Raw genomic sequence first — 12,572 nt, 5'->3', positions numbered from 1 at the left:
ATCTCGCTCTGTTGCCCAGGCTGGAGTACAGTGGCATGATCTTGGCTCACTGCGACCTCCGCCTCTCGGGTTCAAGTGATTCTCCTGCCTCAGCCTCCCAGGTAGCTGGGACTACAGGCATGGACCACTACACCCGGCTAATTTTTGTATTTTTTTAATAGAGATGGGGACTTGCCATGTTAGCCAGGCTGGTCTTGAACTCCTGACCTCAAGTGATCAATCCGCCTCGGTCTCCCAAAGTGCTGGGATCACAGGTGTGAGCCACTGTGCCCAGCCCTGAAATCACCTTTGGTGGGGAAGGTACAACAGGTTGGGGGCCCCCTCTTTCATCCCAGGCTTGATCCTTGATCTGATTTTTTTTTTTTTTTTTTTTTGAGGTGGAGTCTCACTCTGTCTCCCAGGCTGGAGTGCAGTGGCGCGATCTCGACTCCCTGCAAGCTCCGGCTCACTGTAAGCTCCGCCTCCTGGGTTCAAGCAATTCTCCTGCCTCAGCCTTCTGAGTAGCTGGGATTAGAGACATGCACCACTATGCCCAGCTAATTTTTTGTACTTTTAGTAGAGACGGGGTTTTACCGTGTTAGCCAGGATGATCTCGATCTCCTGACCTCATTATCCACCCCCCTCGGCCTCCCAAAGTGCTGGGATTACAGGCATGAACCACCACGCCCGGGCCCTGATTTTTAAAAAAATATTTAATTCAGCCGGGCACAGTGGCTCACGCCTGTAATCCCAGCATTTTGGGAGGCTGAGGTGGGCGGATCACCTGAGGTCAGGAGTTTGAGACCAGCCTGACCAACATGGAGAAACCCTGTCTCTACTAAAAATACAAAAAATTAGCCAGGCGTGGTGGCGCCTGCCTGTAATTCCAGCTACTCAGGAGGCTGAGACAGGAGAATCACTTGAACCCAGGAGGCAGAGGTTGCAGTGAGCCGAAATCGCGCCATTGCATTCCAGCCTGGGCAATAAGAGTGAAACTCTGTCTCAAAAGAAAAATAAAAATGTTTAATTCACGGCCAGGTGTGGTGGCTCACACCTGCAATCCCAGCACTTTGGGAGGCTGAGGTGGGAGGATCACCTGAGGTCAGGAGTTTGAGACTAGCCTGACCAACATGGAGAAATCCTGTCTCTATTAAAAATACAGAATTAGCCATGTGCGGTGGTGCATGTCTGTAATCCCAGCTACTTGAGAGGCTGAGGCAGGAGAATTGCTGGAACCCGGGAGGCGGAGGTTGCGGTGAGCCAAAATCACACCATTGCACTCCCGCGTGGGCAATGAGGGAGCAAAACTCAGTTAAAAAAAAAAAAAAAGTTTAATTCACATGAGTATATAATTCACAATGATTTTTCCACATACTGGACCCACCCTATATGCAGCACCCAGATCAACAAACAGAATATTATCTGTACCCCCAGAATCTCCTGGAAACCCTTCTGGTATTTGGCCTCTCCCTAAAGGAAAACCGCCCCCCCTGGCGCCTACTAGCACAACTGAATCTTGCTTGGTATTGTTGCCATAAAGGGAATCATGGGCATAACTCTTTTGTGCCTGGCTTCCTCAACTCCACAGTGTTCATGGGATTTCTCATTGGTCACACCTTGAAGATCCTTTGTCCACATTCTCCATATGATTCTGTTGTATGAATACAGAGCAATAGACTGACCCATGCTATGGTGAACATGTGGGTTTCTTCCAGTTTGGGGCTGTGCTACACGGTATTGCTGTAAACATCTGGGTGCCTTCCTCTTGAGGGACACACCTCGGCATTTCTGTTGCGTGCGTCCCTAAGAGAGGAAGTGCTAGGCTGCAGGGCATGCATGTGTTTAGCTGTAGTCATTGTTTGAGGCTGTTGTCAAATCTCTTCCCAAAGTGGTTGTGTCAATTTATACGGCTGCCAACGGCTGCCCTACATCCCTGCCATTATTAAATTAAGTTTTAAAATTTTTATTTTATTGAGACAGGGTCTTGCTCTGTCGCTCAGGCTGGAGTGCAGTGGCACAATCTTGGCTCACTGCAACCTCCACCTCCCAGGCTCAAGTGAGTCTCCTACCTCAGCCTCCTGATTAGGTGGGACTACAGAAGTGAGCCACCACACCAGGATAGTTTTTTCATTTTTTGGTAGAGGCAGGGTCCCATTATGTTGCCCAGGCTAGTCTCAAACTCCTGGGCTTAAGCAATCCTCCCATCTCGGACTCCCAAAATGCTGGGATTACGGGCATGGGCTACCGTGCCTAGCCTAAAATTTTATCTTTAAAAAAAGTTGTTTAAAAAAATTCTGATAAAATACAGGTAAGATAAAATTTCCCACCATAACACCTTTTGTGTGTATAGTTCAGTTGCATTAAGTACATTTATGTAGCCTGTGAATGGATGTCGCCACCATCCATCCACACAACTCTTCAACTTACAAAACTGAAACTCTGCACCCAATATACAGTAACTTCCCAATTCCCCTCACTCCAGTCCCTGGCCACTACCATTATACTTCCTGTCTTCATGAATTTGATTACTCTAGGTATCTCATATAAGTGGGATCATAGAGTATTTGTCCTTTTGTGACTGGCTTACTTCACTGAGCATGATGTCTTCAAGGTTCTTCCATGTTGCAGCATGGGTTGGAATTTCCTTCCTTCTTAAGGCTGAATAATATTCCATTGTATGGATAGACCTCATTGTGTTCATCCATTCTTCCAACGGTGGACACCTGGGTTGCTTCCACCTTTTGGCTATTGTGAATAACACTGCCATGAACATGGGTGCACAAATACCTCTTTCGGATCGTACTTTCAATACCTTTGGATGTGCACCCAGATGCGGGATTGCCTGCTGGATCATACAGTAACTCAATGTTTACTTTCTTGAGGAACCACCATACTGCTTTCCACAGCAGCAGCACCTTTCACATACCCACCAGCAGCGCATAAGAGTTCCAGTGTCTTCACATCCTTGTCAACATTTGCTGTTTTCTGTTGTTTTGATCGCAGCCATCCTAAGGAGTATAGTCCTTTTCATTGTGGGTTTGATTTGCACCACTCTGATGATGAATGATGTTGAGCATCTTCCCATGTGCTTATTGTCCGTGTATCAGCTTTGGACAAATATCTATTCAAGTCCTCTGCCTACTGTTTGATTGGGTTATTGGTGTTATTGCTGCTGACATGTAGGAGTTCTTTACATATCCTAGATATTAACCCCTTATACAATTTGCAGATGTTTTCTCCCATTCTGTAGGTGTCCTTTGATATACAGAACTGTTTTATTTTGTTGTAGTCCAGTTTGTCTATTTTTAATTTATAGCCTGTGCATCTGGTGTTATAGCCAAAATATCAATGCCAATTCCAATGTCCTGAAGCTTTCCTCCGGTTTTCTTTTAGAAGTTTTATAGTTTTCAATTTTATATTGATCCACTGTGACTTAAATTTTGTGTTTGGAGTTATGGAAGGGTCTAACTTCATTCTTATGCATGTGGATACCTGGTTGTCCCAGCACCATTTGGTAAATAGACTGTCCTTTCCCCATTGGACAGTCTTGGCACCCTTGCCAAAAATCATTTCACCATGTATGAGCAGGTTTTTATCTGGGCTCAGTATTCTATTCTGTAAGTCTGTCTATGCCAGCACCATGTTGAGAGAGTCACAGTAGTGCCCACAGGCCAGGGGCTTTCAAGAAGATGCCACCCAAGAGGGCAAGGCAGAAATGGGACCACCAAGTTCAACTGCAGTAAGCAGAGGGATCCACAGAGGGGAGGCCAGCCTGGGCCAGGGCTACCAGGGCTCTTCCTCAGAGCCATGATCAGAGTCTGGCTACCTGTGCTCTGAGCCTGGGAGGTGGAAGAGGGAGTTTACCTAACGTGGGACCAAATTTGTTTCTTTAGCTAAGTAAGCTCCAGGGTGGGTATTATAGGGACAGGTCAACCTGCTGATCCGACCTGCTCTTGAGCCCCATGGGTTTCTGTGGGGTGAGCATCCCTGTCCTGACAGAGCCCAGGTTTCTAAGATACATATTTTCATACAGCCTGGGCCCTATGCACCTCCCTACACATTACCATGCACACTCCATACCAGGGGCGGTGCAAGGCACTTCCTAAGAGAAATTTGACACCACAGGATTCCCATCTTGACTGCTGTTTTCAGAAGTCAAACTCCTGGAGAAACGCCCTGCATCGTGCTGAGGGATATTCACTTGTAACCATCACAATAAGCAAGAGCTGTCATCCCATTTTATAGTTAAAGAACCCAAGGCTCAGAGAGGCTGGGCAGCACACCAGCATCACACAGCCAGCAAGGGAGTGGAGTGGCTCAGACCCAGGCCTGTGGAACTCCAAGCCCTGAACTTTCCTCCCTGGCACCTGAGCCCATGCCTGAGCAGCACCCTGCAGACTCCCTCCAGGACGGTTGTGGCAGGCAATGCAGGGGAGTGGTTCACGTCCTGCTGTCAGCGGGCCTCTCCCATGTGCAAGGCTTTTCCTCCATCCTAAATGATTACCTGGCAACGACACTGTAGACTTCATGAGCTTAGTTTCTCCTGGATGCAGTCTGCTCAGGGATTTTTCAGAGATACTGGCCTCCTGTGCAGCTTCAAACTGCAAAAGCTCTGCACATAATTACAGCTACAGTTGCATGCATAGCCACTTGGCACCACAGGCGATCCTACAAACACCTCTGCCAATAAAGCTTCCTAAACACTGCCAGGATCACATCGCTCTTCTGTTCAAAAACCTTCAGTGGCTCCCCACTGCCTGGACACTAGGTTCAAGCCCTCCAAAGCACTCTGTGATTCAACAGGTCCTCTGTTCCCAGTCCTCCACGTGCACAGGCACCACAGACTGCCCACCTCCAGGCCCTGGTACAGGTGCCCCTGCTCACCAAATGGCATCCCTGTTAACTTCCAATGCTCTGCCCAAATCTTACTCCTATTCAATAGTTCGCCCATCCTTTGGTCTTCTTCTTCTGCAAATCAGAGAGGAAGCCCTTCCTTTCCTTATCTTTAGGGCCCATTTCACAGGTGAGTAAAGCCCCAGGGTCAGTGTCAGCCACACCCAGATCTGTACCCCATCCCTGTCCCAGGCCATGTGTGACCTTAGGCAGCTACAGCTACACAGCCTCAGTTTCTTCATCTGTCACATGGGCCAACAACAGATCCTTCTCCTAGGGTGGTTGTAAAGTCCTAATGAGGTCAGGCATGCAAAGTGCCTGTCCTATCCTGGCAGGGCTGACACTCGATAAACTATCACAGTCAGACTCCACCCATGTCACTATCAAAATCCCACAGCAGATGCGGCAGAGAACAGATGGGTGGGCCTTGCCTGTCACAGGTGAGAGGACCCTAGAACTAACTAAACCCCTATTGACAATGCATTCTGAATACCAACTGCATTCCAGGGACTAAAATAGGCACCTTGATGTGATTCTATGTAGATGACACACAGCTTAGAGATGTGAAAACTGAGGCTGAGTGAGGCCACTGATCTGCCAAAGTCATATGGTGGGCAAGATCCAGGCCAGACAGGAACTGACGGTGGATCAGGAGACATTCCTTATGCTGCAGCCCCTCTGCTGCCTCAAGCCCTCTCTTTGGGAATCTGGCGGTCCATGCTGAGAACACAGACAATCTGGCCCCCAATCCCAGTATCTGGCACCTGCTCAGTAGCGCTGGTTTACCTGGGAGTGGCTGGAACACACCCTGGTTCTCCACCTCGACAGCCAAGTCAAAGTGGGAGCAGTCGCTCAAGGTGACCACCTCGCTGGCCCCGCCGGGCATGAGGCCACTGATCCTCAGGGGCAGCTCCAGGGCCTGGCCCACACGTGCCTCCACCTGGCACGGGGCAAACTCCATGCTGTGGGGCTCGATCACATACACCTGGAAAACAGGGGCATGGCCTGGGCTCAGCTGCCTCCATGGGAGAGGCAGGGCCTGTTGCTCGGATTTCCTAAGAGCTGCTGTGTGCTGAGCACTGAGGATACATCTGTGAGAAGCCTGTCGCGGGCAGTGGGGTGATTCAGGGACAGACAGCAGGGGAGGCCTCTCCGAGGAGTGGCCTAGGAGCTCAGACCTGAGAGCCACAGCAAAGGCAGCCAGGCAAAGCCTGGGGGAAGAACACTCCGGGTGAAGGGATGGTGTGTGCAAAGGCCCTGCAGCACCTACCAGGCCAGCACCTTGGAGGAACATGGAGTCCAGTGTGCTGAAGTGCACTGTGCAGGGGCAGTGGAAAGAGATGGGGCTGGAAGCCATAGTGACGAATCAGTATTTACTGTGGCTGAGCTGGGGGACCTCAGAGGTCCCCACCACCCTGGCTTCTGTGTACCGATCAGCAGCCAAGTGAGCAGTGTGGTGAGGAGGCTGTTGGAAAGCCCCAGAGAGAGATGCGACAGCTTGAGCCAGGGCAGGCATGTTAGGACCAGTGAGATGTGGGATGTGTTCTGAATGTCTGGCTCATCAGATGGACCGGTAGAGCTGCTGGAGCCAGGAGAGAGGTAAGCACAGCCATGACTGTATAAAACTAGAATCCCACCTCCTGGTTAAGGAGGGGCTCTCCTCAACCCCACTCACCTGGCGAAGCACTGGCCTGAAGGGAAAGGGCCAGCTCCTTTACAGAGTGCTGGGTCTGAGTACAAGCCCCACCGGCTGGCCCCGGAAGCCAGGTTCTACCCAGGACGCACGCTGCCTCCTGAGGAACTGTCCTCAGGATCTGGCTGGGATGCTGGGCGAACAGCGGCACAAGAGGAAACTGGGGTGAGAGGACAGGGGTCCCAGTTTATCCCAACGCTGGACCTCATGCTTCAACTCAAGGGCCTGTGTGAAGCCCCCTCTCCATGAGAATCAGGCCTCACTTTAGACAGAGGTGGCTCTGGGTCTCAAGCGGAAGACTGGCCAGCCTATCCATCCCTGTGCCCAATACTGTAAGAGCAGGCTGCAGCTGGACTCCACAGGGCATCCCTTCCTGCTCCAAATGAAGGAATAAAGGGGCTGAGGTCAGAGCACCAGGCAAGTATGGCCTGGGGTCAGGGGCCACAGGTGGGGCTGGCAGAGGCTCAGCTGTGACCACCACCACCTGCTGCCATTGTGAAATGAGATGGCCCCATGTCACTCAGGGCCAAAAGCCAGGTGTGGGGACCTGTGCAGGGAACATCTGCCTTTGTACCCAAAGGTGAGTGAAGGGAGAGGAGTCTGGCCTGGTCTCTTGGAGCCTGGTGGTGCCCTTTCACTGTGAGTTTACAACCCAGTGCTTGGTGGACCTTCCAATTGGAAATTATGATCTTTCAGGTCTGGGGAATTTTCTAGAATGGCTCTTAGATTATCTCCCCTCCAGAAACCCAGCCCTGTGGACACTGGCCTTTCTGGGCCCATTGCTGGCTGGTGTGAGACATCCTGTCCATCTTCCTGACATGGCCATGAGCTCCTAAGAGAAGGGCTGGGGCTTGAGCTGCTAAGTACAGGACCCAGGGTTGGGGGTGTTTCTGAGTGAAGTCGAGGCTTGCTCAGAGCAGGCGGCTGGAGACCACCATCCAAGCCTCCCAGGGATGTCTTGGCCCTGAGCTCTTACCTTCATCTCACCGAAATGGAGTGGGTTCTGCACATCATGTGCCTGGATCACACTGAGCCCGATGTCACTGCCTGTGGTCATCACGCCCTTGACAGTAACCGTGGCAACCAGGTAGCTTGACGAAGACCAGCTGAAGTTCCCACTGCCACCGTGGGCCTGCGGAGGAAAAGCCATCACAGGACCGGCCACCCACCCTCAGCCTGCTGGGGAAGCCAGAGGGTCAGAGACACGTGCGTGTGCATGCACGTACTCACACTCATACACATTTATCCTCACACTCATGGGTTCACCCACACACACACTCACCATTCACATTCACACTCACATGTACAGCTACTTGCCCATTCCCTCACACATTCACCCTCACACTCATGCTCACTTACCACTCACACCCACAGTGCACACCACATACACCTACTCACCTGCTCACACACTCATTTACTCTCATGCTCACCACTCACGCCCACAGTGCACACACATACACCTACTCATTCGTATACTTGCTCACACTTACATTTACCTTCACACTCACACTTTCACCCACTCACCATTCACACCCACAGTACACTCACATACATTCACCTACTCCCACCAGCTTATCCTCACATGCACACAAACTTTCTCACACATACATACATTCACACATATACACTTGCACCAATACACTCAAACACACACTCTCACAGGCTCTAAAACACCTGTGGCCACTTCCTCACTGACACACAAGGTCAACGCCCACAGCAGGGAAAAATGTGGCATCAGCTAGGGTCTGGCTGGAGGCTCCCCCTGCCCTCAACCTCTCTGTCCTGTCTCGTTTCTGTCCTCATATTCTGGGGACCTCAAGACTGATGCACACAAACACACACGCCCATGACAGAGGCCCCAGAACCTGGTGACACCTCCCAGAGCTCAGGCCGGAGTGGGACGAACCCTTGGTCACCGAGCCAGTTGCAGGATGCTGCCTCCCTGACCAGACACAAGCTCCCAGCACACACCCCTGCCCGCTCCTCATTGTCCGCTGGGAGGACAGCAACTGCACCTCTGCTCCTAGACCAGAGGAAACAACCGCAAAACCCAAGGGGCCAGAACAGTGACGCACCTGAGCAGAGAGCCAGTGCCCGTGCACAGACAGGACACCTGTCACCACTCCATGGGACAGCAGGACTGATGTGCCCTGCACTGACCACGAGGACTCGAGCCCTGTCTAAGGCGAGTCCTGCCAGCTAACACCAGGTGGAAGCATAAAGGTCAGAGCAGTGATACGTCCCATGTGATGAGGCTGGAGATACTTATCCCCTAAATTTTAATGTTTTTTCTAAGGGTGTGTATATATATACTGCTTTCAAAAAATTCTTTAGAAAAATAAACGTTAATGAAATTCAAAACGGTATTTCAGGTTTTCTTTATTGTATTTTTTCTCTTTTTTTGGGTAGAGATGGAGGTCTCCCTATGTTGCTCAGCCTGGTATCAAACTCCTGGGTTTAAGCGATCCTCTCACTTCAGCCTCTGAAAGTGCTGGGACTGCAGGTGTTAGCCACTGCACCCTGCCTTATTCTCAATTTTTTCATTGTTGGTTTTTGTTGGTTTTTTTTTTCCTAATTACCAGAATGCATTGCTATGATGGAAACCTCAGGAACAGCAGAAATCATAAAGACTGTGATTTAAAATTCTCCACGACTACTAGAGAGTAATACTAAAAGTAATAGAATGGACAAAATGCCACAATCCCATGAAAACACCAAAGGAATGCATGCAGAGGTGAGGGGTCTCACGTACCTTTATTGTGTACTGATAGGTGCCCGTCTTTGGTTGCCACGGAAATGTCAAGATGCTGGGATACAGGGTGATGGGAATGTGAATTTCCACCTCCTGCTGGTTCCACACAGGCACCTGTAGTATGTGGACCCCTCCATCCTACCAGAGGTGAGGGTGCCACACGTAACCATGACAACCATGTCATCATCAGTCTTTCCCAGTCACTGGAGCCCCACCCCTCCCTGGGGATCGGGCCACAAAGGTGGATTTGGGAGAGTGGAGAGGAAGGTGCCAGACACCCTGCCACCCTCTCATTCTCCAAGGGGATGACTTTCTGAAGTGCTTTCTGGAAATGCTGCCTGACTGAATCCTCAGGGCACCCCGGCAGGATGGACATGGTATCCACCCCAACTTTACATATGGGAAACTGAGGCTTGAGAGCTAAAGCAGCCCGCCCAGCCCCCAGAGCTGAGGAGGCCGACTCTGGCAGGAGTCACTGTCGGTGCATGGGCATTTCTTCCTGTTGCAGCCTGCTGCCCCTTCCAGACCAGGAGGCCTTCTGTGCGGGGTAGGAAAATGGGAACACCCAGGCCGATTTTCCAATCAGCAAAGCTCTGCTCCCTAAGGCTGATGGGCTTCTTAAAGACAAAGGAAAAAAGAACCCAGGATGCAATTAGCCCAAACAGGCAAAGGGATGCTGGTGGCCCAACTCCCTGGGACTCATGGCCCTCCTGGGCTGACATTTCTGCCTACAGAGGGGGGCTTCATAGGCCAAGGCATGACGCAGGGGAGGCACCAACTTGCCTGGTCCACCACAGAGGTGAGGGCCGCATCGATGGCCGTCTGTCCCCTCTTTAGTGCCCTGACGCGATGGTACGACCCATTCTGGGAGGACGAGAGCACCTCAAAGAACTCAGCAGGAAGCACAGTTTCAATTCGGATGTTCTGGAAGGCGAGGCAGGACAGGAGAGAGGTGCTTCTGGGGTGACTCCAGAAAGTCAGAGTTTGGGCACGAAGCTACAGGACTGAAACCTGCAGCCAAGCCAGGCCAAGGGGCCCCCTGGGGCTCAGCAGCCTCCACTAGCAGCAGACGGGTGGGCTGGGCCCTGGAACAGAGGTCTGATCACTATGGCCTTTGTCCCCACCAAGGCCACCCTCCCTGCGTGGCCCGATGACCTGCGCTCCTATTTCATCTCCCCGTGTGGCACCTGGGGCAGCTTGGAGCCTACCGAGGTCTCAACAAGGAACCAGTAAATACAAAAAAAAGGACATCACGTCCCCTACAGCTAACTGCAAATGGTGACCATCCCAGCCCTTGTTTGATAACACAAGCAAAGCAATGGCTTCTTCAAGGACACCGAGAGGAACCTCGCCTCCTTCTTCTAAAACCTCCAACGCCACCTGAAGGGCCTGGAGGTGCTCACTGATGAGCCTGGAATTTCTCCCGGGGGACAGAGAGGCAGCCAAGACTCCTGCCCATTTCCCCATCTGTCTAACACCCCTTTCCAGAACCAGAAAGCGTGCTGAGCTCGGCCTCTGTCATGCAGGGTTCCAGGTATTTCTGGGACCCAGTACAGAGAAAGCCAGGACATGCTACCTGATTCTCTGCAGGGCAGGAGGAGAATGGATTCTCTGAGGTCCCCAGCTTGGGGAAAAGGGGGCAGGAGAGTGGCAGGCAGAGACCTCCTCCCTATCCCCCTATCCTGGAGCCCTGCCGCTGTGGCAACCTCTGCCCTCCAGCCCGACAGGGGCTCTGCAGTGGGGCCGGTGTGCAGGCTCACATGCTCTGGAGATGCCCTGGGATGCCTCAGCAGTGTTTCCCACAGACCCGGGAGCGCCACTAGAAATAGGACCCGTCCTTGGTCAGCCTGCATGGGGGCTCCTGTTGCTTTGGGGGCTGCTCTTCAGCAGATGCGTCAGACAATGACCCCACCTCATCCCCCAGCCAGGACCCGAACAGGCACTCACGTCAGATACGTAGACCTTGTTGCTGAACTTGTCAAAAACTTCGATGGTGATTTCATACAGGCGGCCGGTCTCCAGCACCCACCTGTCACCAGGGTGAACGGTGAACCCTAAAACAGGTAGGGGGAGCCTGAGCACTCAGGCCTCAGGGGCAGCAGGGTGGAAGAGGATGGGACTACCACCCTCAGCACAGGGGTCCTCAGCATCCACACTGGACGCCCCACTCCACCCACCTGGAGGCCCCACACCACCCACCTGCAGGCCCCACACCACCCACCTGGAGGCCCCACACCACCCACCTGGGGGCCCCACACCACCCACCTGCGGGCTCCACACCACCCACCTGGAGGCCCCACACCACCCACCTGGAGGCCCCACACCACCCACCTGCAGGCCCCACAACTATGGCCCTGGCCTCCTCCACAGAGAGGGACCTGCTGCTGAGGAGCGGAAGTCTGATGCACCTTCAGCCCTAAGTCCTGAGCTGACCTCACCAGGACCAACCCTGGACTCATCCCACTCTGTCTGATCAAGGCTCTTTCAAACTCATTCCCATCCTCAGTGGGTCTACACTCAGAATCCAGCAGCTCTGTCCTCAACACACAGCAGGCCTATGCTCTGAACCCTCGGCAGGTCTACGCTCTGAATCCACAACAGTTCCCTGCTTTGAACTCTCAGTCCTGAGCTGACCTCGCCAGGACCAACCCTGGACTCATCTCAGCAGGTCTACACTCTGAAGCCTGTCATTGAGCACTCTTGCCATATGAGTCATCCCTGCCCTCCCAGGTTCTCAGTCTCCTCCAACACAGGATACCACAGCACTCTTGCTGCCCCTGGGATGCCCAATGTACTTTCTCACCTCCACACCATTGCCTAAGCAATTCCCTCTGCCAGGACACCTTCCCGCAAAAGAAGCTCTGTCTGAGAAAATGCCTGCCTTCAATATCATCATCAGGTTCCTCCCCTCCCTGCTAAGGTACCTGCCTACTGTCATGTCACCTTAGGGTCCCTCTATAATTGAGCTGACACTGGGCCCCAACGTCCAAATGTCCATAGCAATGGTCAGGTCTGGGCAAAGCTGTGGTATGAAAACCCGGAGGGTGCAAGCCCCTCACCACTCTACCCGGTTTTGTTTCTCTCCTTGCTGAGCCTGCCACCTGCCTGGCTTGGCTCATTCTACCTATTTCTACACCAAACAGGCAAGGGCTGGTGAGTGCCCTGGGCAATGGTGGTCATAGCAAGTGGCAGAGCTGGCCAGAGGGAAGTATTTTCTGTGGAGCTATTGCTTCTTTTCTATTTTTTAAACTCATA

The 12,572-nt window shown here is 52.3% G+C and overlaps 1 protein-coding gene across 1 annotated transcript in view; it reads right to left on the bottom strand.

Moving 5' to 3' along the window:
- Positions 1-12,572, bottom strand: part of NUP210 (nucleoporin 210) — a 111,143-nt gene that overhangs the window by 54,372 nt on the left and 44,199 nt on the right. The window contains exons 9-13 of the mRNA XM_030801683.1: positions 11,265-11,371; positions 10,101-10,241; positions 9,318-9,455; positions 7,542-7,697; positions 5,659-5,857 (exon numbers count right to left, since the gene is read on the bottom strand). Of these exons, the coding sequence (XP_030657543.1) occupies positions 5,659-5,857; positions 7,542-7,697; positions 9,318-9,455; positions 10,101-10,241; positions 11,265-11,371 (741 nt within the window). The remainder of the gene's footprint in view (positions 1-5,658; positions 5,858-7,541; positions 7,698-9,317; positions 9,456-10,100; positions 10,242-11,264; positions 11,372-12,572) is intronic.

This window comes from Nomascus leucogenys, chromosome 21 (genome assembly GCF_006542625.1).
Source record: "Nomascus leucogenys isolate Asia chromosome 21, Asia_NLE_v1, whole genome shotgun sequence".
Lineage (NCBI taxonomy): Eukaryota > Metazoa > Chordata > Mammalia > Primates > Hylobatidae > Nomascus > Nomascus leucogenys.
This window is presented reverse-complemented; position numbering and strand designations above follow the sequence as displayed.